Source organism: Lepidochelys kempii, chromosome 20 (genome assembly GCF_965140265.1).
Source record: "Lepidochelys kempii isolate rLepKem1 chromosome 20, rLepKem1.hap2, whole genome shotgun sequence".
NCBI lineage: Eukaryota > Metazoa > Chordata > Testudines > Cheloniidae > Lepidochelys > Lepidochelys kempii.
In genome coordinates this window covers 5,871,232-5,893,353 of record NC_133275.1, presented here as the reverse complement: position 1 = coordinate 5,893,353, position 22,122 = coordinate 5,871,232, and the positions used below count along the sequence as shown (strand labels likewise).

Genomic DNA, 22,122 nt, shown 5'->3' with positions numbered 1-22,122 from the left:
GGTTGGACTAGATGACCTCCTGAGGTCCCTTCCAACCCTGATATTCTATGATTCAGCACAGCTGAATCCACCCTATTTGTAAGCAGAAGTTTGTGGACATATGCAAAAAGGCGATGCAGATCAGAGCAGCGTGTAATCTGCATAAAAAGCCACCAATGGAGAGGGGCAGCGCTTGGCGGCTGTGCTTTATTGCCGGTTCCCCTCTTAGCGGCCAGGACTCCCGGCAAGGGAGGCATCCCAGCAGCTGACCGGCGGGCCGCCCCGACTTTGCGCTGCACTCTCTGCCGCCCTGGGGCGCGGGCAGCGCCTTTTAAAGGTGGCCTGGCTCGAGGGCTGGTGCGCCAAGCTCCACCCCATGATGGGCGCCTCCGCCAATGGGCGCTCTGAGCCTCAGCTTGCTATTGGCTGGGGAGAGTGGCGCAACTCCTCCCCCCCCCCCTCCCTCCGCCCCGCAAATGTCAGGCTTTGCCCAGCCGCTGCCGCGTGCGCCCAGCGCTGTCCCCGCCGCAGCCTGGAGACTTCCCGGGACGGCCACGCGCGCACGTACAGCGCCGGGCCGGGGGACGCGGCGTGTGCGCACGTGGCAGGGGAGCTGCAGCCGCAGGGGCGGTGGGACAGGGCTGGGCGCTCTCTGCACCCCAGGGAGGGGCTTGGGGAGAAGCTCCCGCCCATTCCGCAAGGCAGGTGCGGCACTGGAAGCCTGTGAGCGGACAGTGAAGCACGTGCTTCAGTCGGTTGCTGACTCGGGGCCTGAATGCAGCTGACGGGCGACCGGGGAGAACCCAGCGCCTCTCTGTCCCTCAGCCCCACGGGTTGCAACCCGGGGAACTCCCCCAGGCTGGGCTAGGGCTTGCAAATCAGAGGGACCCCCCTGTCCCCCAGCTGTACTAGTATTTGCAAAGCACAGCGCAACCCCCCCCCCCAGCTCTGCTAGGGGTTGCATGGCCCCACGCACCCACTCTCGCTCCCCCAGTTTCCCCACGGGGGCTGCCAGACCCCGGGATTAAAGCTTTGGGATCCGCGGCATCCGATCAAGAGAACGGAGCAGGCAGCGACTGTGGGGAAAGGCGCCCTCCGCCACCCGTCCCTTTCCATAGCCTTCCTCTCCCCCCTCCGCATCCTCCTGCAGGACCACAGCCCCTGCAGCTGTCGACCACTGGGGCTGGAGAAGGAGATGCCCGGACCTGAAAGCGGGGGCATGTGGGGATCTCTTTCCTCGCCCCTCTCCACTTTCCCCAGCCGATAGGACCAGCGTTTACCAGGCTGGGGACAAGCAAGGGGGCAGGATTCCCAAACCCTGCAGCTTGAGTGCCTCATCTTTGGGGGACGTGGGGGGGGGGGGGTAGAGAAAGGGATACCTGGCTCCCGGAGGCTGATGCCAGGGGAAGGGGATTAACCGAAATCCCTATCTTACCCCCCACCCGTTTGCAAATCACCTCCAGAAACCACGCCGCTTGCAGACGATGGGACCGCGGGGGGAGGGGAGGGGCAGAAGGTTCCGGGGCCAGGCTGGAAGGGGAGAGCAGAGGGGGCCGGGGTCTGGACTGGGAAGGAAGAGCGCGGGGAGGGAATGGGGGCCCGCGGTCTGGGCTGGGAGATAGGGGAGCGAAAAGGCTAGGGTGTGAACTCAGTCGCACCCGTGTCACTCCGGAGCCTCTGCCCTGGAACGAACGGAGTGACACCTCATTGACTGGCACCGGGGCCGGGGTGCTGGAGAGCGGAACGCTCCTCCGGAAGGATGCACCGCGCCCGGGTGCAGACGCCGGAGCCGGGAGGGGGGCCAAAGACCCCTCCGAGCTCCAGCCGCGCCCCCGTGGCTCCGCATCCTCCGCTCTCCGCTGCACCGCACGGGCCCGGGAAACCTCGGCGGAAACTTCCCCCAACTTCTCCTCTCCCAGCTGCGCGTCCTCCCCGGAGCGGGGCTTTCCCTGGCCCCCCGCTGCCTCCCCCACGCCTCGCCAGGGGAGCGCAGCGCGCCGCGCGCCTTTGGAGAAACTTCCTCCAGTGCGCGGCGCTTTGGAGAGGGACGGGAGCCGCTCTCCCTGCCCCATCCCGGCGTGCGTCTGGAGAGACACAGCGCTGCCCGCCGCCCCTCCTCGGGGAGGAGGTGGGGTAGGTAGGGACCCTCCCCTCCCTTTCCTTCCCCTCCCTAACTTCGTGCCCCTTTTGGCTCCAGGGCCGCACTGAAGCGCGGGCAGGAGGAGGGGTCTCCAGCCCTGGGGACGGGGCTCAGGTCTCAAGTTACAGCGCAGCTGGGGGGCAGGGGAGGACTGAGATCGGGGCATATACACCGGCTCCTGGAAGGCAGAGGGGCCATCTAACTGCGGTGCCTTGGCCCAGAGCAGACGGCGCGGCGATTCTGCTGGGGCCTAGGTACCTTGGATTCTCCTGCTCTTTCCAGAAAATCGGGGGGGACTCGGCTGCATGAAGGCTCGGTAGTCACTGGGGAAACCAACCTCCTCCCTTTTCTCTGCTCCACACACAAAGGTCCTGCATGTCTAACATTTAGACATGTTCAACTTTGTGGATTCAAGGACTCTAGTGCTGCTGGCAGCCGCGCAGGTCATTTTACTAGCCGTTGTCAGATGTCAGGAAGAGGATATTCGTAAGTTGCACCTTTTCCTTTCTTTAAAATTTATCCTGAAGGGGGAGAGGGGGAACTGGACACGAAAGCAATGGAAGAAAGAGCGACAGAGAGAGAGAGAAACCGCTGCTTCTGGGAGGGAAGGATGGGCTGGTAGGAGCAAGTGTTGCAGGCCTGGGAGACCTGGCTTTAAAAAAAAAAAAAAAAGTACCTTAAGACCTGGAAAACTGGCCTCCTGTTCTCCCTGTATTTGATTTTGAGCTCAGGGGTTTCCATTGCTCCTCTTTAGATTTGCCTTTTCTCCCACTCTGTACCTTCTCTGGAGTCTGGATGAGGCTCACTGCTGCGGGATGACAAAATACTGATTGGCGAAGAGACTTCTTCCTATTCATTGTAATGCTTGGTTGCTTTAGAAGAACACTGCAGTCGTGAATCCCCTCCTTGCCTATTATTTTGGCTTCCATCCCCCTCCTTGAGTTGATTTCCACCCTGAAAAGGGCTTTCAGAGGAAAATATAACCTGGTCAGGTCAGATCCCACCAAAGGGAGAACAAAATATCTCTCCACCTCCTGCGGCCCTGAAAGAGTTAATGCAACAAAGCTGAGTGGGATGGGGGGGTTCACAGGGGGAGCTAGACAAAGGGGACATTCCGAGATAGACAAGCCAGAGTCTGAGACTTACAAAGAAAGACCTTTGTACAGCCTTCAGCTTTCCTCCTCATCCCAACCCACTTCTTAGTTGGGGCTGGTGTGTAAGGTGCAGAAGAAGTTGATAGCTAACAGACTTTTGGTTTAAGGATCAGAAAGGAAACTCCCCCCCCCCCCCCCCGAGACGAGGCCACCTGGAGGATCAGAGGCATTCCAGACACACTAGACAGATTGTCCAACTTCTCCTTCACCTTCCAACCCCGCCCCCCTCCAATCTGAACCCAAAGAGGAAAGCAAGGGGACAAGTGGGGGAGCACATTCCCACTCCCTGCCCCCAACATTTTACCATTTTTTCAATTGCTGCTTTTTGAAACAAAATGATCCTCTTGTGCAATTGTGACATTAAAGTCCGATGCACAGCCAGCCCTTCCCCCTACCCCAGAAAAATTTCTGATCTGGCATATTATTCAGCCTGGAAGCTGGAAACTTTATTAGGTAGAAAGGATTTTTTTTTCACTTGTTTGGGCAGGTTTCCTATTGCTTGAATTCCATCCCTGTCTCCATATGCTCCAGACTGTAAATCAATTGCAGGGAGAGAGAGAGAGAGAATGCCTGAAAATACCTCCTTGCTTGCCTGCTTCTGGGCCATGCTGTCTTTCCCACAATCAGCCTGAGATTCCAGCAAAAAGGAGCTGAAATTCCTTCCATTCAGGCGCAAAGGAGTTGCTAGGCCATTTTCAGTTTGCTTAGTTCTTAACAAAAGGATTGGATTTGTAAGAGTTCCCAGTGAGACACCTCCATCCGACCACATACCAGGCGTGCTGGAACGATTTGTATAATGGGGGTGCTGAGATCCACTGAACCAGCCTTTAAACCCTGGATAGGATGGAAACCGCTTCAAGCCAGGTGGTGCGGCAGCCGCCCTAGCTCTGGCTCCTACACCACATGCACCCCAAGAGAACTCAGAAGTTGGGGGCTGCACTTTGGGAACCAGTCTATTTGTAGCAACGGGGGTTTGTTTCCTTTTCCTATTCCTGGTCAATCGATGCTGATCGGTTCATTCATTCTGTCCTATGTCTGTTGTAAAAGGATGATCTCCCCGCAGGAATATTGATTGTACACCAAAATTTGGCAGAGCGGTTCCTTTAAGCTGCTATCTCCCGCCTTGTCTGCCCTCTCTAGTTTAGATTAAAGTATGTTTAGCATCCTTCACAATGTGCTTGGATCCCTCAGGTGTGCAGCACAAGGAATGGGCGTAACCGAGCATGCCTTGCGCTTTATTCTTCTCTGAAGCAAAGAATCGCACCCTGTTTCCGAGGAGAGGAACTTATTTTCTGCTCAGATGGCTTTAGCTCTTTTGGGAGGCTCATCTGCAAAAGTTCTCTCCAGGTCATGGAGGGAACTCAATTCCCCGTTGTGAGCAGTTTGTTTGCATAGGGGAGATTGGCAGCGATGGCTTCCAGATGGAGTTGAAATGCTGCCCTTATTTATTTAAATAGGTTCCTAACAGCGCCACGTGAATCAAGCTCTGTGTGTGCTCGAGAAAAGGCCCATTCATGAGAGGAAGGGTCCCCTGGGCTCCCCAAGGTGCCCCAGCTCCATGCACAAAGACCCCCCCTGTCATCTCAACTACTGCCATCAGGGCTTCAGACATTCACTTGGCTGGGGGGGGGGGGGGAGAGAAAGAAACATATGTCAAAGAGGCACGTATATTTTTTATGGGTCTCCCCTTGTCAAGAACCCCTTCTATTGAGCTGTTATAATTGGGACAATATTATAATGAACTCTCCCAATAACAGTTGGATGCTTGTTTCTTTTGCATTTTTTGTGGCCCCTGCAAGCACCCCCCCCATGGCTGCAACCATTCACCCCCCCCCCCCCGCCCTCCCGGGCTCCTTGGTCCATTCATAGGTTTGACTTTGATTCAGTTTGTTTCTCGTTTATGGTGTTTTGATTAGAAAAACAGCCTTTGCCTGGAGAGAATGAGCCAGGGCTGCTGCTCTTTGTTCATCACAGGGTTCGGTCTGCCCAGTGCATTCCAGAAGCAGCCAGGGGGGATTTAAAGAATCTTCTTTGTTACTTTTCTCTCCACCTTTTCCCCATTTATATTTTTTTCTGGTGGGATGATGTTAAACGAAGCGGACTGGTGTAACCCTGCCCCTTCTGGCAGTGCTGAGAAAGGGAATCCAGACTTGATTCGCTTCCCCATCTACACTAGTGTAAATCCAGAGTAACTCTACTGGAGCCAGTGGAATGACACCCGTGTAGAACTAGTGTGAAACCCAGTTCAGGCCTGGTTGCTGGAAAAACGCACAGGCCCCTGTAGAAAAGAGACACAGGGGGTTCATGAAGGAGGCACAAGAGGGCTGAGCTGAGCTTGACCAAAGTGGACATAGCTTGTGGCTGCTAAGAACTCTACCTGACTCATGGGCACAGCTATGTCATTAGTTTCTCTCAGCGAAAGTGACCGTGATGGGAAATTAATAAAGTGCCAGGTGGGAAGCCTTGAACCTTAAGCCGTGTCAATAGCACAAGAGCCCTGGGCCTTCAGGACAGTTCTTCCTCACAGTATCTTCTTGAGGAGGCCGAAGAGCTATCATCAGGCCTCCATGTTTTGCTCTGCTTCTGGAGTGGCCAAGAGATCCATGTACTAATCTGTGAGATGTTGAAGGAAGATGGGAGAACCAGAACCATCCCACCTGGGAGCTGGCAGGGAGCTGGCTTGGACCATGAACGTGGGAGGTTATTTCTATGCCCTATTGCAATTGGTATGGGATTGCTATAACTGATGCTGATAGTATGACCCTGTTTCTCTCTCTCTCCCTTTTGGTTTTCTCCCTTTTGCCTCCCTTCCCACCGCATCTCATTTCCCCCCTTCCCTTCCTTTCCCTTCGGCACAGAGGAGGCAGGCAGCTGTGTGCAGGATGGGCAGAGGTATAGTGATAAGGATGTGTGGAAACCCGAGCCCTGCCGGATCTGTGTCTGTGATACTGGGACTATCCTCTGCGACGAGATAATCTGCGAAGAAATGAGAGACTGTCCCAGCCCCGAGATCCCCTTCGGAGAATGCTGCCCTATCTGCCCAACTGACCAACCTGCTGTCAGCGGTCGTAATTTATTTATTTCCCTTCCATAAATAAATTACTCCAGATAATTGCAAAGATCAATAGCCCCCAATGGATGAGCACCCAGCAAAAGACGGGAACATCCATGGGACCTAGCTAGGAAAGGCCACTTCTCATGGACTCATTTGGGTCTGTCTCTTTGCCTAGGGTGTAGAAGGTCTGAAATAACAGTGTGGTCAAATCACAGATGAGAAGAAAGATAATTAACATAATCAATTAGTCTAACAGCCCCGATTCTAAAGATATTGTAGTAATTACCAAGGCAGCAAGACAAAACCAAAGCTGTCTCTGCCCTGACAGTGAATCAAGTCTCTATGCACCAGAGAAGCCTGATTTAAATCCACAGCCTGCAGATTTCTAAGCCATGAAGGCGGAAACTGGACAGTGCTAAGTACATAGTGCATGGGATTTTTTTTTTGGTTTGTTTCCTTAGTATTTAACCACTACACCAGGGTCAGAAATTGCAGGGTGAGCTGAGTAGGAATAGCACCTAGAATAAAGGCTCTCTTGCTGTGATATAAAAACATGCCTTCTGGTACTAGCAAAGATCAAAACTCCTTTTCTTTTAATTTTCATACTACCGCCAAAATGACCTTGAGCCCAAGGTTATGTAAGAACTCCCAAGTTCAAGGGGGTCATGGGTGGTCCTGAGCATCAAAGGAGAGGCCAGGCCTCCATGTAGGTCAGGGTTCTGTGCCTGGCTTTGTAAAAAAACTCAGTTTCCCTAGCTGAAAAATGGGGATGGGTCACAAAACTCTCCCAGCCTGGGGCATAATTCATTCCCATCTGTGAAGTGTTTTGAGATCCTCAGCTGAGGCCAGTAGCTATTTCAGTGCCACTGTTTCGAAGACCTTCTCTGTTCTAGTTCCGTCAAAAGCAGAAGTTGCCTTTTTTAACCCTTTGCTGATACAGGCGACCTTTCCAATGTGCCCCCGTCTTTAATTAGGAAATGCCTTGGAGCCCGCAAGTGTCAGCGAAGGGTTGAGAGCAAATGTTAACATTTTCCCCTGAAATGCAATCATGTTGATTTGGACCTGTGCTGAATGTAGCTTTTAACGCCTGCCTTTTTTGGTCTTTGGCACGCTGGCTTCAGAAGATTTTCCTTGGTTTTGGTGGGGTTTTTTTTTTTTTAACCTACTTATTTTGTCTGAGTGCATTATTCTTTGGCTGCTTCATAACCATGCCCTGGTCATTTCTGGAAGGGCAAAGTGACGAGCCCACCTGCCATTAGCAATTTCATTAGCCATTTCATGAGCAATTTTCGCCACCTGCCATTAGCAATTCGGAAGCCTATTATCCCACGATGCTTTGCATGAAGCCTTGCCTGTATCTGTGAAATGCTGGCCAATTTACCACCCCTCCAGCAGAGCAGTGACAGCAACACTCAGGCAGTTGGTTGTAGAGGAGAAACTGAGGTTGCCCCAATCACATCCGTCCCTGGCCTCTTATCCAATGCCTTGTCGTGTGCATCTTTGTGAGCTGAAATGGTGGGTTTCATCATGATGCTGACACTTTCTCTCTCTCATTTCAACAGGGCAACCTGGCCCCAAGGTGAGATCATTGTTAGTATTATTCATCATGACCACCAGCACATTTTCCCTTCTTTGGCCTTTATTACAGTTCCATGGGTGTAGCGTTCCGGATTCTGTTCTCAGTTGACACTGTTGTCAATGAGGAATGACTCCACTGGAAGTGAAACAGAATCAGACTCCAGATAGACACACTAAGTTGTACCATTTTAATTACACCGGCCTAGTTAAAGCGGTGCAACCCGGCAGTGCGGATGCAGTTATATGGGTGCTTATACAGCTACTCATGTGCTTAAAGCGCAGAGCATGCTGAAGTGCTCTGTTCAGTTCTTTGCAGGATTGTGCAGACACACAGGATGGGGATTAGCTGCATTTCTGTGATGGGTCTAGCAGTGGGCTAGGCAGGGGGCGGGATGCATAATCACACACATCAGTTGTGTGCAGAATTGTCAGTGTTCTAATTCCAGCTGCTTTGCATTGCAGGGACAAAAAGGGGAACCCGGTGATATTAAAGATGTAAGTTTTAATCTGAGTTTTCTGCATGTCTTCCATTCATTTATTTCCCATAGGGGCACATAGGGTGCTTTGAGAGAATCCCGTGTGAGCGTCCTTCTCAGCTAAGTTTTCCTATGTTTCTCTCTCCCACCCAGGTCGTAGGACCAAGAGGACCACCTGGACCACAGGTGAGGAGCTTACTTTCTCTATCACATCGTTTGAATGTTTGTGGGCAAAACATTGGAGACTACTGAACTCCTCCTGTCTCACCTGTTTCAGGGACCTGCAGGGGAACAAGGACCAAGGGGCGACCGTGGGGATAAAGGCGAAAAAGTGAGTTTAAGACAAAATAACCAACACAGAGCAAAAAAACAAAACAAACCAGGGGTTAAAATGCTTCCAAAAGCATCAATGTGGCACATCCCCCTCTTAATATTACTGCCTCTTAACACATGAATAATAGTCTTTCAGATTAAACTGTAATCTCATCGGGGCAGAGAACTTGCCATCTGTGCTGAGGAGGATGTCTAGGGGACTCAGTCATGGACCAGGACCCTATATATCTAAAGCACCATGGTTCCATTATGGTGCTACATTAACAATAACTAAGCTCCATAACAGTGGTATTAATTAATGTAATTCATGTGTAAAATGATTAATATGTGCAGTGAGTTGCCTACATTCAGATGAATAAAGCACCACTCTGGATGAATAATAAGGTTGCTCAGGCCTTAATGCCTGGCAATCTGTCACCGATAATAAATTACTACTCATAACGAATGATGTGTGATTAACACACGCTGTGGGCCATTGACGTGCCGATGAATAAGGCACCGCTCTCTATTTATAATTATACTTAATGCATAACAATAATGGAGCATATAGAATTCATAATTGATTACAAATAACCAAATGGTAGAGAATTGATAATATACACTATACCTTTTGCATTCCAAGGACTCATGTCACATCAGGGCGCAGACTGCAGTTAGCTTCTCCTGGGCGTCTGTCTGGAGTCACCTTTCTTTTTTGTTCCTTGTAGGGTGCTCCTGGCCCTCGGGGTAGAGATGGCGAACCTGGTACCCCTGGAAACCCCGGACCCCCAGGGCTCCCGGGTCCCCCAGGGCCCCCTGGGCTTGGCGGAGTGAGTATCCTCAAGTGTTTTTTTTTTTGAACCTTCACATCCAGGACATATGGCTGCACAGACTGATTGAAAGGGCCTTTGGGAGTGTGTCCCGATACTGTATAATTCAGCTGGAGTCACTGATTCAATAGGAATATTTATGTCATTTTAGGGTTCCTATGAAAAATTAAATAACAACATTTTCGATTATTCAGAATGCAAGACTTTTTATCGGCTAACTTGCTTCCTCCCCATTAGTTGTTATTTGTTTTGCAGCTACTGATCCCCGCCCCCCGCTGTTAGACACTGTGCAGACATACAGTAATAAAGGCCTTTATTGCTCTAGCATTTCACTGGCTCACAAGTCAATTTCACCTCTGTCCCTGGTCAGTTTCACTCTAGGGTACCCTTTGCACTAGCCCACAGCTGCAGCCAGTGGGAGCAAACATTGCTTGGGAATATTTAAAGTTTCACTAATGTTCCTAGTCTGTGGCTTTCATGAGGTAGCCCAAGGCTACAAATACCACAAGGGAATCTTTTAGTACTTCACTTCTGTTCCTGGTCAATTTTACTCTGTGATTCCCATGCACTAGCCCAACCCCGCAGTGATTGATGTGTGTGGAGGGGTAGGGGGGCAGGTAGATACAGGTAGGGTGGTGATAGCTTCAAAAAAAATCCAAGGAAACATTTCTGTTGGGCTTACCTTGTGCAAGACCAAGCTTATTGTTTGGTGCAAATTTAACTCAATGGTGCCCCATTGAAAGGCACATTTTAATTACTCCAAATGCTGTGCACTATATTTAGATTCACTGTGCCTGAGTTTTCTAATCTCCTGGTCTTTCAGATGAATGAATCACTTCAGATTTATAAGGAACTCTTGGGCAGTTTCTTTAAAAAAATAAAAACAACACAGAATGATTTCTCTTGTTGGAAAGTGCCCTTCACTTGTGTCTCTGTTACAAGCAAAACATAATCAGAGCAAATGACGGAACCAAAGTCATTTGGCCTTTTTAAATGATTTTTTCTTATTCTTCAAAGAAATTTCTCCCCTCTAAATATTATCAGATAAAAAGGCTGACCCCGAAGTAATAACCGTGAGGAAATTTAAAATGAAATGTCGGAACATTTTGCATATTTACTGCAAATCGATGTCTAGCAAATAACAAGTCTAAAAACCCTCTTTTTGATTTTTTCTGAGACACGGAAATGGTTGCTTATCAAGTACAGGGTACAGTGCCTAACGGATCCAAATACTTTACCAATATAAATACTTTACCAAAAACTTTAGGATATCAATAGTGATCACTTTGCAGCCCGCATGCCCATTGCATGGCTTGACTGATTATGAAAAAGAATCCCACTCAGATGCGTCTGTGCTTTGGTCTTGTTTGCAGAACTTTGCTGCTCAGATGGCGTCAGGATTCGATGAGAAGGCTGGTGGCGCTCAGTTGGGTGTGATGCAGGGACCTATGGTAAGACAGCTCTCTGCTTCCTTTTAGCAACCGGGACACTATGCGGCCTCTTTCTGGGAGGCCTGATATTTAGGGTTGAAGTTGACAGGAGCTGGGGGTTGCTCAGCAACTTGAAAAATCCGGCCATTAAAACACAGCTCGATATTATCTATGAGCCAGATCCTCAGCTGGTGGAATTCAGCACAGCCCCATCGAAGTCCATGCTGAGTTTCACCCGCCGAGATTCTGTCCCTATCCTCCTAGCCACAACCCACTAAAATTACTATAAAATGGTTGCATAACCAAGGATTTACAAGATGACTTAATTGCCTCGGCTTCTGCTCTGCTTGCCAGGGCATCCCAAGTCACAGGCCAAATTGTTTAAATAGACTCTCCTGGGAGGGAAAGTTATAGAACGTTTTGTTTAGGGGTTGGTCTCTGTAACTTTTGGACCATGGGCTGAGGAATGCATGACAGCAGCTACTGTTCTTCAAGATCCCACAAGATTTCCAGCAGGAAATTTCTGCTCTCCAGCCTTTCTTGGCAAGCAGTAAATGAAAAGCAGGGCTTAGTAAACATGGCTACAGTCCAGAAGAAAGCGTGCTGCCTCCCCCCCGCCCCCTTCCAAGTAGCTTCTAAAGGAAAAGTAGTTCTTGGTGGTGTCTCCGGAGGGGCTGAATATAAGAGGGATGATTTCAGAATCCTCTCTTGCTGAGGGGGAAAGATCCTTGTTCTTTATGGGCCATCAGCTGAAACCTCTCGCCCCCTTTCACTTGGCGGGGGGCTTAGAGATTTTCTTAACGACGGTGATTTTTGTTTCCCAATGTAGGGACCTATGGGACCGCGAGGACCTCCAGGACCATCGGGAGCTCCTGTAAGTGCCTGCTCTCTCAGGAGCAATCTGTCTCGTTGGGGGTAAAATAACATAGCGAATATATAGAGCATCATTGTTGAGATGGCTAATGAAGCTCCTTTGCTCTATGTTGCAGGGCCCTCAAGGATTTCAAGGCAACCCTGGAGAGCCTGGGGAACCTGGAACTTCTGTGAGTAACCAGCAGCTTCGCTTTTGGCCAAAGGGGCCGTGACCCGGCACAAATCGACACCTCAGTTACCCATGCAAATGGCCAACACCCCAGCTGCACCCGCAAACGTCCCAGAAACGTGAGCTACATTAGAGCTGCCCTGAGCAATTCCAAAAAGTCTCTCCACCAAGAGACCCCGATGCCAACTTCTCTGAGCAGAAAACACCCTTCTCTGAGTCTCAGCTATGATATCACTGATAATCAAAGCTGGGGTGATAGACTGAGGGAATGCTTAGATTAGACACGTAGGCCGAGATGTTCAAAGGGGCCTAAGAGATTTGGTCACGCAGTCCCAGTATAACTAATGGGGATTGGGCTTCTAATTCCTGGCGGTGGATTTGAAAAATCTCAAGCCTCGGCTTTAGGCACAGGAGGCTGATGATCAATGTGCTGAATAGAAAGGAAACAGAATTAATGGGACAGATTCTGAGCCACACAAAGACCGTGTGCACTGCCCTGGCCATGTAAGGTGCCAATAAAGTGGGTGCACCTTTAGCTCACTCCTACTTTAAGGCTTCTTTGTCTTGCTCAGGTGGTGTAAAGGGGCCTTAGTGCCCATGAGAATCAGGCTCGGTGTGTGTATCTTAGGGGCACATGGCGTGACGAGGGTGTGCTCTGATGCTGCACGCTGGAGGAGCTGCAGGGTTGGTGGCAGTGATGGTGGGGGAGGGGGAGTTGTAAGTCCAGACGCAGTCGATCACTTTGCATGGCAGGATGACAAAAGGACCAAGGGGCTCAGCTTCGATGGTGATGGAGAGACGGGGGGCAAGGATCTAGGAAGCAGGGGAGCTCAGTCGATGTAATATACGTAGAGGTTGGAATTAGGTATTTGATCCTATGCCTGTCTCACATTGGTTTGGAGAGGCACAATTGGCAAGGCGTGGTTCAATGTGGCTCTGTGCTGATATCACTGTAGCACCTGGGAGCCTGACAGACACTAATGGATGTTATCCTAAAATAGGTAGAGAAAGATAACACCCCATTTTAAAGACAGGGATACTGAGGTACTGGGTTGATTAAGTGGCTTTCCCAAGGCCACCCAGGGAGTCTGTAGCAGAGATGGGAATAGATACCCCCCGCCCCCAGGACGGCTGAGTCCTGGACAAGTGCCCTACCCATGAGACTATCCTTCCTACCTATGACCAAGGGTAATTTATACAGTGGGGCACCACAGGCCTTGGTGTTAGATTCGGTCCTGTATAACCTCTACATTAATGGTCTGGGAGGCAAACAGCCCATTAATGTGGCTGGGAGATGAGACTATGGTTGGGAGAGTTGCAAACAACATTCAGGAACGGGAAAAATTTGTGAAGGAGCCCGGATAGACCTGGAAAATAGCAACATAAGATGCAGCGTGGACAAATGCTAATCCATTGGGCGGGGTGGGAACGATCCAAAGGACTACAGTAAAGGATCATCTAATCCATTCCTCACCCTAGCCAGTTCTGGGTCATTCTTTACGCTAACAGGTTTTTTTCCAGTCCTGCCAAGCCGTGGGGCTTCGACTGCTTACCCTGGGAGCGTCCTATAACAGATCTCACTATCAGGACATTTCCCCCCCCTCCGATGTTCCAACCTGTATTTTTCCTCTTGTTCAGTTTCATCCCATCCCTCCTTAGTCCTCGTACAAGCCAACTAAGGGGAGGGAGGAACCGACCACGTTAAAAGAGAGAGAGAGGCATGATAATCAGCCACTTGGACAGGAGTTTGCAATGCAAACAGGGCGAGCAGTTTGGAGCTACATCTGCAGAGGCATCCTAGGGCAGGGAAATTAGAACACTTCTCGAATGCTTCCATACAGGTTCTTAACCTGGGGGGTCACAACCCACCCGGCCCTTGCTAAATGCAGGGAGTGGGTGATCTATCCATGGTACTTATCCAACCCCCATCACGGTAGCTTCTGAGCACCTTGCAATCTTGAATGTGTTTATCTTCACAGCACCCTATGAGGTAGGGAAGTGGTGTCAATCCCATTTTACGGCTGTGGAACTGAGAACTAAGGCTCAGATCCTCAAAGGTATTTAGTCACCAGACTCCCATTGATTTCCCACCTTTGAGGATTCTGGCCTGAGTGACTTGCCCAGGAAGTCTATGCCAGCCCAAAGCGATGAAACCAGTCCTAGATTAGCACCCTAGCCACTACACCATCCTTCACTGTGGGGGTGGCTAGCTAGATCCCGGCTCAATGGGGAGAATGGGGGGTATGGAAATAGAAGAGAACCGATGCTCTAGTATGACTTTCCCCAGTTGGGGGCTGAGAGTTATCAGCAAATTGGAGGGAGTTCAAAGAAGATCAGTTGGGTGTAGGTGGTATTGGGTTAAGAGAAATGATTCAAAGAGCTTTGCTGAGCAAGAGCCAAGAAGGAGAGGGAGATAAAAACAGTCTCATGAGCATAGTGGTATTGTTTCTTCTGACTTAGACACTCCATAAGCAGGAGCAGCTGTCCTCCTCAGATCAGCGAGCGTGGACGTCAAATCCACAGCTAGTTTATATCAATGTATCTCCATGGATGCCAACTTTGAGTTACACCACCCGAGGATCGGGCCCATTTAGTTTGCTCCAGGGGGGTTATCCCAACGAGGAGCAATGAGAGGAAATTAACGAGAGCGTTAGAATTCAGAGAAATGTCAGGAGAAACTTCCTGATGGTGAGATGGGTCAGGGGTGGAATCTTCTTCCACGGGCAGGGGTGGGTCTCTGGAAGCTAGGTTACATAAACCCCTAGCAAGTTGGCGCTAAATGGGGTAATGCTACGGGATGGAGTCCAAACTGGGATCAAGGAATATCCATTCCAAGAGGAGCTTGGCTTTAGGCAGGCAGTCTGAGCTGCCGTTTGGAGTCTACAACCTTGCTCTAACAAAACACCTGACAGTGTCTTTAATGGGGAGAACTTCGCTTTTGTGTCCCATCAGAGCACCTTTGGCAACACGGTGCCCCACCATTGGTTCAGTGCTGAGCCCCCTCTTCTGGTTCACTGATCCTGCTTCCCACAGAAGCCATAGCTTTCCTTGGAGGTCTCCCCTCCAGGCCAACACCGCTTAGCCTTTGAGAGCTGCCAAGCTCGCAGCTAGAGGTTTTACGGCTCTGTTTATTGCACCCTGCCCTCCTCACCCAGAGAAGCAGAGGGTATTTGGGAGGAGCCACTCAGCTGCTGTAGATTTCCAGAGAAAGTTTCCAGGTTGTGGCCAGGGCAGTGGGGAGTTAGTTCAGCAAACCCTGACCCTGATATTTCCAGTGCGCAATGTCACCATGTGGCAGTGTGATGTAAACATGATGACAGCATGACACCATCCCAGGCTGGCATAGAGCGCAGGCCGCTTGGGGAAAGTAGCTGGACTTCTCTCTCTTCCCCAGCCTGACTGGCCAATTTCTTCCCTTGCCAGCTTTCTCTGGCCACCTGAATCTGGGGATGGACTCCCAGAGCCCGAGCTTTTCTGAGATGGAGAATGATGTTGGAATCAGCCATATGCATGGTCCCAGGGAGGCTGGTTTTAGCTGGGCCCGAACTATTCAGTCTTCTTTGGAAGGGTTAGTGAGCTTCCCCCATAACCCTTTGCCTAGCCCCAGTGCAGAATATTAGGAATCCCCAACCCACAGCCCCAGCAAAAAGGCAGGTGCCAATGCAAGGATTTGTAGTTCCCCTTTGAGATAACGTTGCCTTTGAAGCCCATTAGCCGAGTTACCTCTTGCCCTGTACTGTGACGACCCCAAACCCCGAGACCCCCTTAATAATATAGATTATTGTGACTCAATTCAAAAAGGTTCTGATTCTCTCTGAATGCCATGCCTGCCTTGCACATGTCACACTCGCTCTGTCTGTCCTTCTAGGGTCCAATGGGTCCCCGAGGGCCTCCCGGACCACCTGGAAAACCCGGTGATGACGTAAGTATTCTGTAGCCACTTGTTTCTTGCAGGGCAGCTTCTGCCAGCCACTGACATCAAAGCTGGTTGGAAGGCAAGCAGCCAGCATGCAAAACGGAATGTATCAACGATCAGAGCAGAGGGTTTTGCCCCCTGGTTCTTGCTACACTGTGCCTCGCTCCAAGATCGCTCTGAAGGCAGCTAAGGGATTTTCTTCTCTCTCTTTCTCTCTCAGGGCGAATCAGGCAAACCCGGCAAATCTGGTGAACGCGGATCCCCTGGCCCTCAGGTATAGGGCTCCAGGCTCTGACGTCCAGTATATACCGATGTGTCCCAGAGGCATGGCTGGATGGCAGGAAGGCTGCAGTCACCAGCCCATCAGAGTCTCTTGTCTCTTTTGTTATTTAACCAGGAGAAGTTGGGGGAAATGAACCATTAAAACCTAATGATTTTTGCCAAAAAGACATCAGGTTGTTACCACCAGAGAGGGGCTCAGGGCTTCAAAATTCAGACTGAAGGCTAGACTTGGATTTAAGTCCCTGCCCACTAATGATCAGGGACCGTTAGGGACAGCGGGCTTCTGAACTTCCCCAACGTTCACAGCAATTCAGATGCAGGGCTTTGGTTCAAGCCCGTCACAAACAATTTTCTATGGTGTAAATTGGCATAGGTCCCTTGATTTACACCTGCTGAGGATCTAGCCCTATAGACTACCCTGATCTGGCTCTACATATTACCCATTATGGTCCTATATGTGACCCTGATCTGGCCCTATATGTTATCCTAATTTGGCTTTCTATATTACTCTACATGGCCCTATATATTACTGTAATATGGCGCTATATATATTACCCCATAATCTGATTCTATATGTTAGTCTAATCTGGCCCTATCTGTTACCCTGATCAACAAAGCACAGTAAGAATGCTTTACTTCCTGTTCCTGGAGCTTGTTAACAATATAACATCTGAACATATTTGAGAAACTTGATCCGTTTTTGCCCACTTCTGTATTCCCTGCCTTTCGTTTGGACTGACCCCCGTTTCTTTCGTTTTAGGGGGCTCGAGGCTTCCCAGGAACCCCAGGTCTCCCAGGAGTCAAAGGTCACAGAGTAAGCACGTGTGGTTATGACTTGCACAGCATTGGCTCTTCCCTTTGCTCGAGCTCACTGGGAGAGTAACCGTGACTTTGCTTCTCTCCCTAGGGTTATCCTGGGTTAGACGGCTCCAAAGGAGAAGCAGGAGCTGCAGGTGCTAAGGTGAGGTGTTTAGCCAACAGGATTCCAGTTTCTATCATCTGAAACAAAACTGACCACTGGGAAGTTATTAGTATTGCTAATTATTACATGGATTACGGTAGTAACTAGAGGGGGAAACTCCGAGATCAGGGCCCCATTGGGCTAGGCGCTGGATAAAAACATAGTGAAAGATCGTACCTGCCCTAAGGAGCTCACAGTCTGAATAGAAGCAGAGCCAGTGGGATAAAGGTGCTTGCCCAAGCTCACACAGGAAGGCAGTAGCAGAATCAGGATTTGAACTCAGGTTGGCTGAGTGACTCAGCTAGCTCGGCAAGTGAAGCTGGTGTTCGGCCCAGGTGCTGGGGTGATAGGCCCGGGGTAGAAACCTAGATAGATAATTCGAGGCAGGTTAGACAGAATAGAACAGATAGATGAGAGACCTGGAATCAAGTGGTTGCATCGATATCGATCTTGAGATTAGACAGATAGACGAATATGTCTTTAACTCAAGACCAGATGCCTTCCTGAAAGACGTGCATTAGCCAAACACAAGTTATTGCTGTCAACACAGGAGTAAATGGGTGAAATGTGATTTCCAGGTCAGATTAGATAATCTAATGGTCCCTTCTGGCTTTAAATGCTACGAATCTATGACTCTGTGTATGGGGATAGATATAGATAAACAGATGTGGGTCTTGATATTAGATAAAATTTTAGGTTAGATAGAGGGGATGTATGGGGATGGTGAGATAGATAGATAGTGTGGGGTGTATGGAGATAGATAGATAGATGTGTATGGGGATGGATGGATAGATAGAGGGGGTCTCTGGGGGTAGATAGATAGAGGGGGTATATGGGGATAGATGGATAGATAGAAGGGATGTTTGGGGATAGATTATAGATAGAGGGGGTGTATGGGGATGGATAGATAGATAGATAGATGGATAGATAGTATGGGGTGTATGGAGATCGATCGATCGATCTAAGGCCTTTGATCTGGTAAATGCCTCAGTACTAGAGATCAGCTCCGTTCAACCCTAAAAGATGGTGCTGGGAATATGAAATGGGCAGGGCCAATATTAGAAGCAGAGAGAAATGTGACTAGTGCTACCTACTGGTGCTCATTGTCTATCCCTCCCCACTGGCCACGCAGGAAAGCTGTCTCCACAGTCCCGTACCCTGCTTCCACTTTCCCGCTAAGCAATTCCCTTCGCCGCCTCAGTGTCCATGGGCTTCAATGCAGCGTCTGTGTTTCCCTCCAAGGTGGTTCCCATGTATAGCTCTTCTAGTAGTGCCCCACCCCAGCAGTAGCATCTAATCCATCTCCTCCCTAATAGATGCCCCGTAATCCATTTCCATGCCCTGCCCCTTCAGCAGCACCCCCTAGAACATCTCACTCCTCCGGGGAGAATCACCCACCCCCATTCCCACTTTCCAGCAGCGAGAGCTGTTGCTGACAGCTGGCTGTGTATGTCCGCCCTCTTTATAGCTATGGATGTGCATGAGGACCCCAATGGTCATTTCGTGGGGATTTCTTTTGCCTGCATGACTCCCCCGTGGGAATCAGTGTGGGTGTTAGCAGCATTGTAGCACTGAGTCTGCCTCTTTATAGGAATCGGGGACAAGGGCAAGATGGGACTTAATTCTCTTTGCCTCTTACATTCTAGGGCGAAGCTGGATCACCTGGTGAGAACGGTTCTCCTGGTCCCATGGTGAGTATGAGCCTCCCCATTATAATTATTTATAGTATAGCAATGCCTGGGGGTGGGCCCATTGTGCCGGGCGCTGTACAAACCTCAGCCGAGGTCAGGGCTCCCTTGTGCCAGGTGCTGTACAAACACAGAGTGCGAGACAGGCCTTGTCCCAAAGTGTTTATGGTCTAAATAGAGAAGACAGACCAAGGGAGGGAATGGTAGTGACTTGCCCAGGATAACCCTCTAATCCTGACATCCCCATACACCTGATGATTCTCTTCGGGTAACTCCGCTCTGATTGCTATTGTCTGTTTGGGCAACCAAATAGCAGATGAAATTTGATGTGGGTAAGTGTAAAGTAATGTACATTGGGAAAAATAATCCCAACTCTACATACCAAATGATGGGGTCTAAATTAGTTGTTACTGTTCAAGAAAGATCTTGGAGTCAATTGGGGTAGTTCTCTGAAAACATCCGCTCGATGGGCAGCAGCCGTCAAAAAAGCGAACAGAATGTAGGGAACCATTAGGAAAAGGATAGGTAATAAAACAGAAAATGCCATAATGCTGCTATAGAAATCCATGGTGTGCCCACACCTTGAATACTGCGTGCAGTTCTGGTCTCCTCATATCAAAAAAGATATATCAGAATTGGAAAAGGTGCAGAGAAGGGCAACAAAAATGATTAGGGGGCTGGAACAGCTTCCACATGAGGGGAGATTAAAAAAACTGGGTCTGTTCACCTTAGACAAGAGTCGACTCAGGGGGGATAGGATAGAGGGCTCTGAAACATGAACAGTTAGAAAAAGTGACTAGGGAAGGGTTATTTACCCCTTCACATAACACAAGAACTAGGGGTCTCCCAATGAAATGAATAGGCCGCAGGTTTAAAACAAACAAAAGGAAGTACTTCTTCAAACAATGCACAGTCAACCTGTGGAACTCATTGCCAGGGGATGCCCAAAAATATAACTCGGTTCAAAAAGAATTAGATAAGTTCATGGAGGAAAGGTCCACCAGTGGCTTTTAGCCAAGATGGTCAGGGATGCAACTCCATGCTCTGAGTGTCCTTAAATCTCCAACTGCCAGAAGCTGGGACAGGACGACAGGGGATGGATCACTCAGATTTGCCCTGTTCTGTTTATTCTCCCTGAAGTTTCTGGCACTGGCTGCTGTCACAAGACAAGACACTGGTCTAGATGGACCACTGGTCTGACCCAGTATGGCCGTTCTTATCTTATTATTATTTATCACCTGCTGGGTTCAGCTGAGATCAGGGTCCCCCATAGATAGGTGCTGTATAAACACAGAGTGAGATAGTCCGTGCCCAAAGACCTTAGGCCCAGATTTTTAAAAGTATTTAGCTGTTGCTGCACTCAGCATCCCAATGCCTAAATGATTTAGAAGCCTAAATCTCATTTTTAAAAGGAACTTAGGCACTCAGGAAAAAATCTGGGCCTTACAGTCTAGACAAGAGGGGAAACTGAGGCACTGAGCTGACTTGCCCACGGTTACATGGCAGGCCCAGAAATAGAACCCCGGTGTCCCGATTCCCTAGCCAGTGATCTAGCCACTGGACAAGCCTGCCTCTGTTAATATTTGCATGGATATTTGTAACAATCCTGTGCTGAGAAGGGCAAAGGGCCAGCACCCAAATCTCTTCAGTCCCGCCCAATGTCTCTCGGCATCACAAAAAAGCAGCCCCAAACCAGCTCTCTCTGTCGGCAGGAGCTTTGGCACTCACTAGCCGTGAAGCACATCTGGCTGGTTGAAGCGTTCTCACATCTCAGCCCAAGGGAAGGTGTAGGATAGCAGCCAATCGTGCTGCCATAGTCACAACATGAAGGCTGGGTCACGGCCTGATTTTCATTTAGGTTATGGCTCCTTTATGCTGCCATAGATGGCCCCTGGAGGGGATGTCTACACTGGACGCTAAGCCTGGGTGTGTGGGACCCAGTCTTGTGGACTTGGTGTTTCCAAGCCAGTTTGTGAGCGTCTACACTGCATTGTAAACCTGGGTTTATAATCGCTGGACCCGGGTCTCACAGCCGTGCGAATGCATCCACGCTGCGCTACGGAGACCTTCAGACTGAGCTCTGCAGCTTGACCTGCATCCACACAGCAAAATGACAGGCCTTGGACCTGAGCCACAGTGGGTCTCGGGCTCTAACCCACCCTCCTAGCAGGATCTTGGCACCCAGGTCATGCGTGCTTATCGACCCGAATCAGGCTGACGCGTGTGTGGACGGAAGCAGGGCTTGGGCTCAAACCCGGAGACAGACCCCAGGCTTAAAGTGTAGACATTCTGAGAGCACCCTCTGCACAGGCCAATGTAAAGCTGATGTAAATGCTCTGCACTGGCCCTGCTCCCAGCCCCACAGAATAGGGGCTGAAGTGGGGGATGTGGCTGGAGAACCCTGCATTATGGCTACTGTCAGCTTTCCATGCCAATGGGAGGCAATGGGAAGCAGAGTGAAAGCTAGAGCAACCCCAAGGCTGCTTCAGCTTATACCAGGGGCACAGCTCCAGAATACAAGGAGTGCAAAGGGTGCTTTGAAGTGCAGGAACTGAGGATCAGGCTTACCCAGATTTCTTTGATGCACTCATTATAGTTCATTCTGATGTAACTGAAAAGGTGCTAAAAGGTAGAGATTGAGAGCACACAAAAGGTTTGCGATAAGGGGTCTGTAATAAGAGAAGCCTCATTATTTTCATTGTTGTTTTTCAGGGGCCCCGTGGTCTCCCAGGTGAAAGAGGACGTCCCGGCCCATCTGGTGCTGCTGTGAGTATTAAAGTTTCCTTCCATACTGCCTGTTTTCCCGGCCCTTGCAGCCAGTTGCTGTGCAATAGGTGTATAACAAACCAGCACAATAATAGTAACTAACCACCATCATTATAATTCCCTGCAACTCCTCCCACACAGCGAAACATCCCCTGCTCCCTCTCAGGGAAGGGATCTGGTCCCTGAGTCGCACAATACCGCTACCGTGGGGAGAGCTAGTCGGGAAATTATTCTTTTTCCCTATGAGAAATTTTGACAAAACAATCTTATTTTTCCTTCCCATCAGAACAATCTCAGGTTATTGTCAAACAGCCCTAAAACCAAAATATTTTGGTTTAAAAATGTTTAGTTGTGGGGGAGGGTTCCCCAAAAATTTGCAAGAAAATGGACATTTTGGGGGGGAAGTTGCATCCAAAAAATGCCATTTCTCATTGAAAAAACATGGCGGTGGAAAAATTGCAATCAGCAGTAATCATGGGGCCCCTCTTATGCCCTGAATGAGTGGGAAACTCT

The 22,122-nt window shown here is 49.7% G+C and overlaps 1 protein-coding gene across 3 annotated transcripts in view; it reads left to right on the top strand.

The window, feature by feature from the left end:
* The first annotated feature begins 610 nt into the window (after positions 1-610).
* Positions 611-22,122, top strand: part of COL2A1 (collagen type II alpha 1 chain) — a 67,001-nt gene continuing 45,489 nt past the window's right edge. Inside the window, exons 1-17 of one of the 3 annotated variants that reach the window (XM_073318617.1) lie at positions 611-684; positions 2,488-2,605; positions 6,132-6,338; positions 7,891-7,907; positions 8,369-8,401; positions 8,536-8,568; positions 8,660-8,713; positions 9,423-9,524; positions 10,898-10,975; positions 11,784-11,828; positions 11,944-11,997; positions 15,865-15,918; positions 16,133-16,186; positions 16,955-17,008; positions 17,102-17,155; positions 18,802-18,846; positions 21,556-21,609. In XM_073318617.1, the coding sequence (XP_073174718.1) occupies positions 2,512-2,605; positions 6,132-6,338; positions 7,891-7,907; positions 8,369-8,401; positions 8,536-8,568; positions 8,660-8,713; positions 9,423-9,524; positions 10,898-10,975; positions 11,784-11,828; positions 11,944-11,997; positions 15,865-15,918; positions 16,133-16,186; positions 16,955-17,008; positions 17,102-17,155; positions 18,802-18,846; positions 21,556-21,609 (1,032 nt within the window). In that variant the 5' untranslated portion in view covers positions 611-684; positions 2,488-2,511. Of the gene's footprint in view, positions 685-2,048; positions 2,117-2,401; positions 2,606-6,131; positions 6,339-7,890; positions 7,908-8,368; positions 8,402-8,535; positions 8,569-8,659; positions 8,714-9,422; positions 9,525-10,897; positions 10,976-11,783; positions 11,829-11,943; positions 11,998-15,864; positions 15,919-16,132; positions 16,187-16,954; positions 17,009-17,101; positions 17,156-18,801; positions 18,847-21,555; positions 21,610-22,122 lie in introns of those variants that run through there. The other 2 variants (XM_073318615.1, XM_073318616.1) reach the window with 2 other exon arrangements.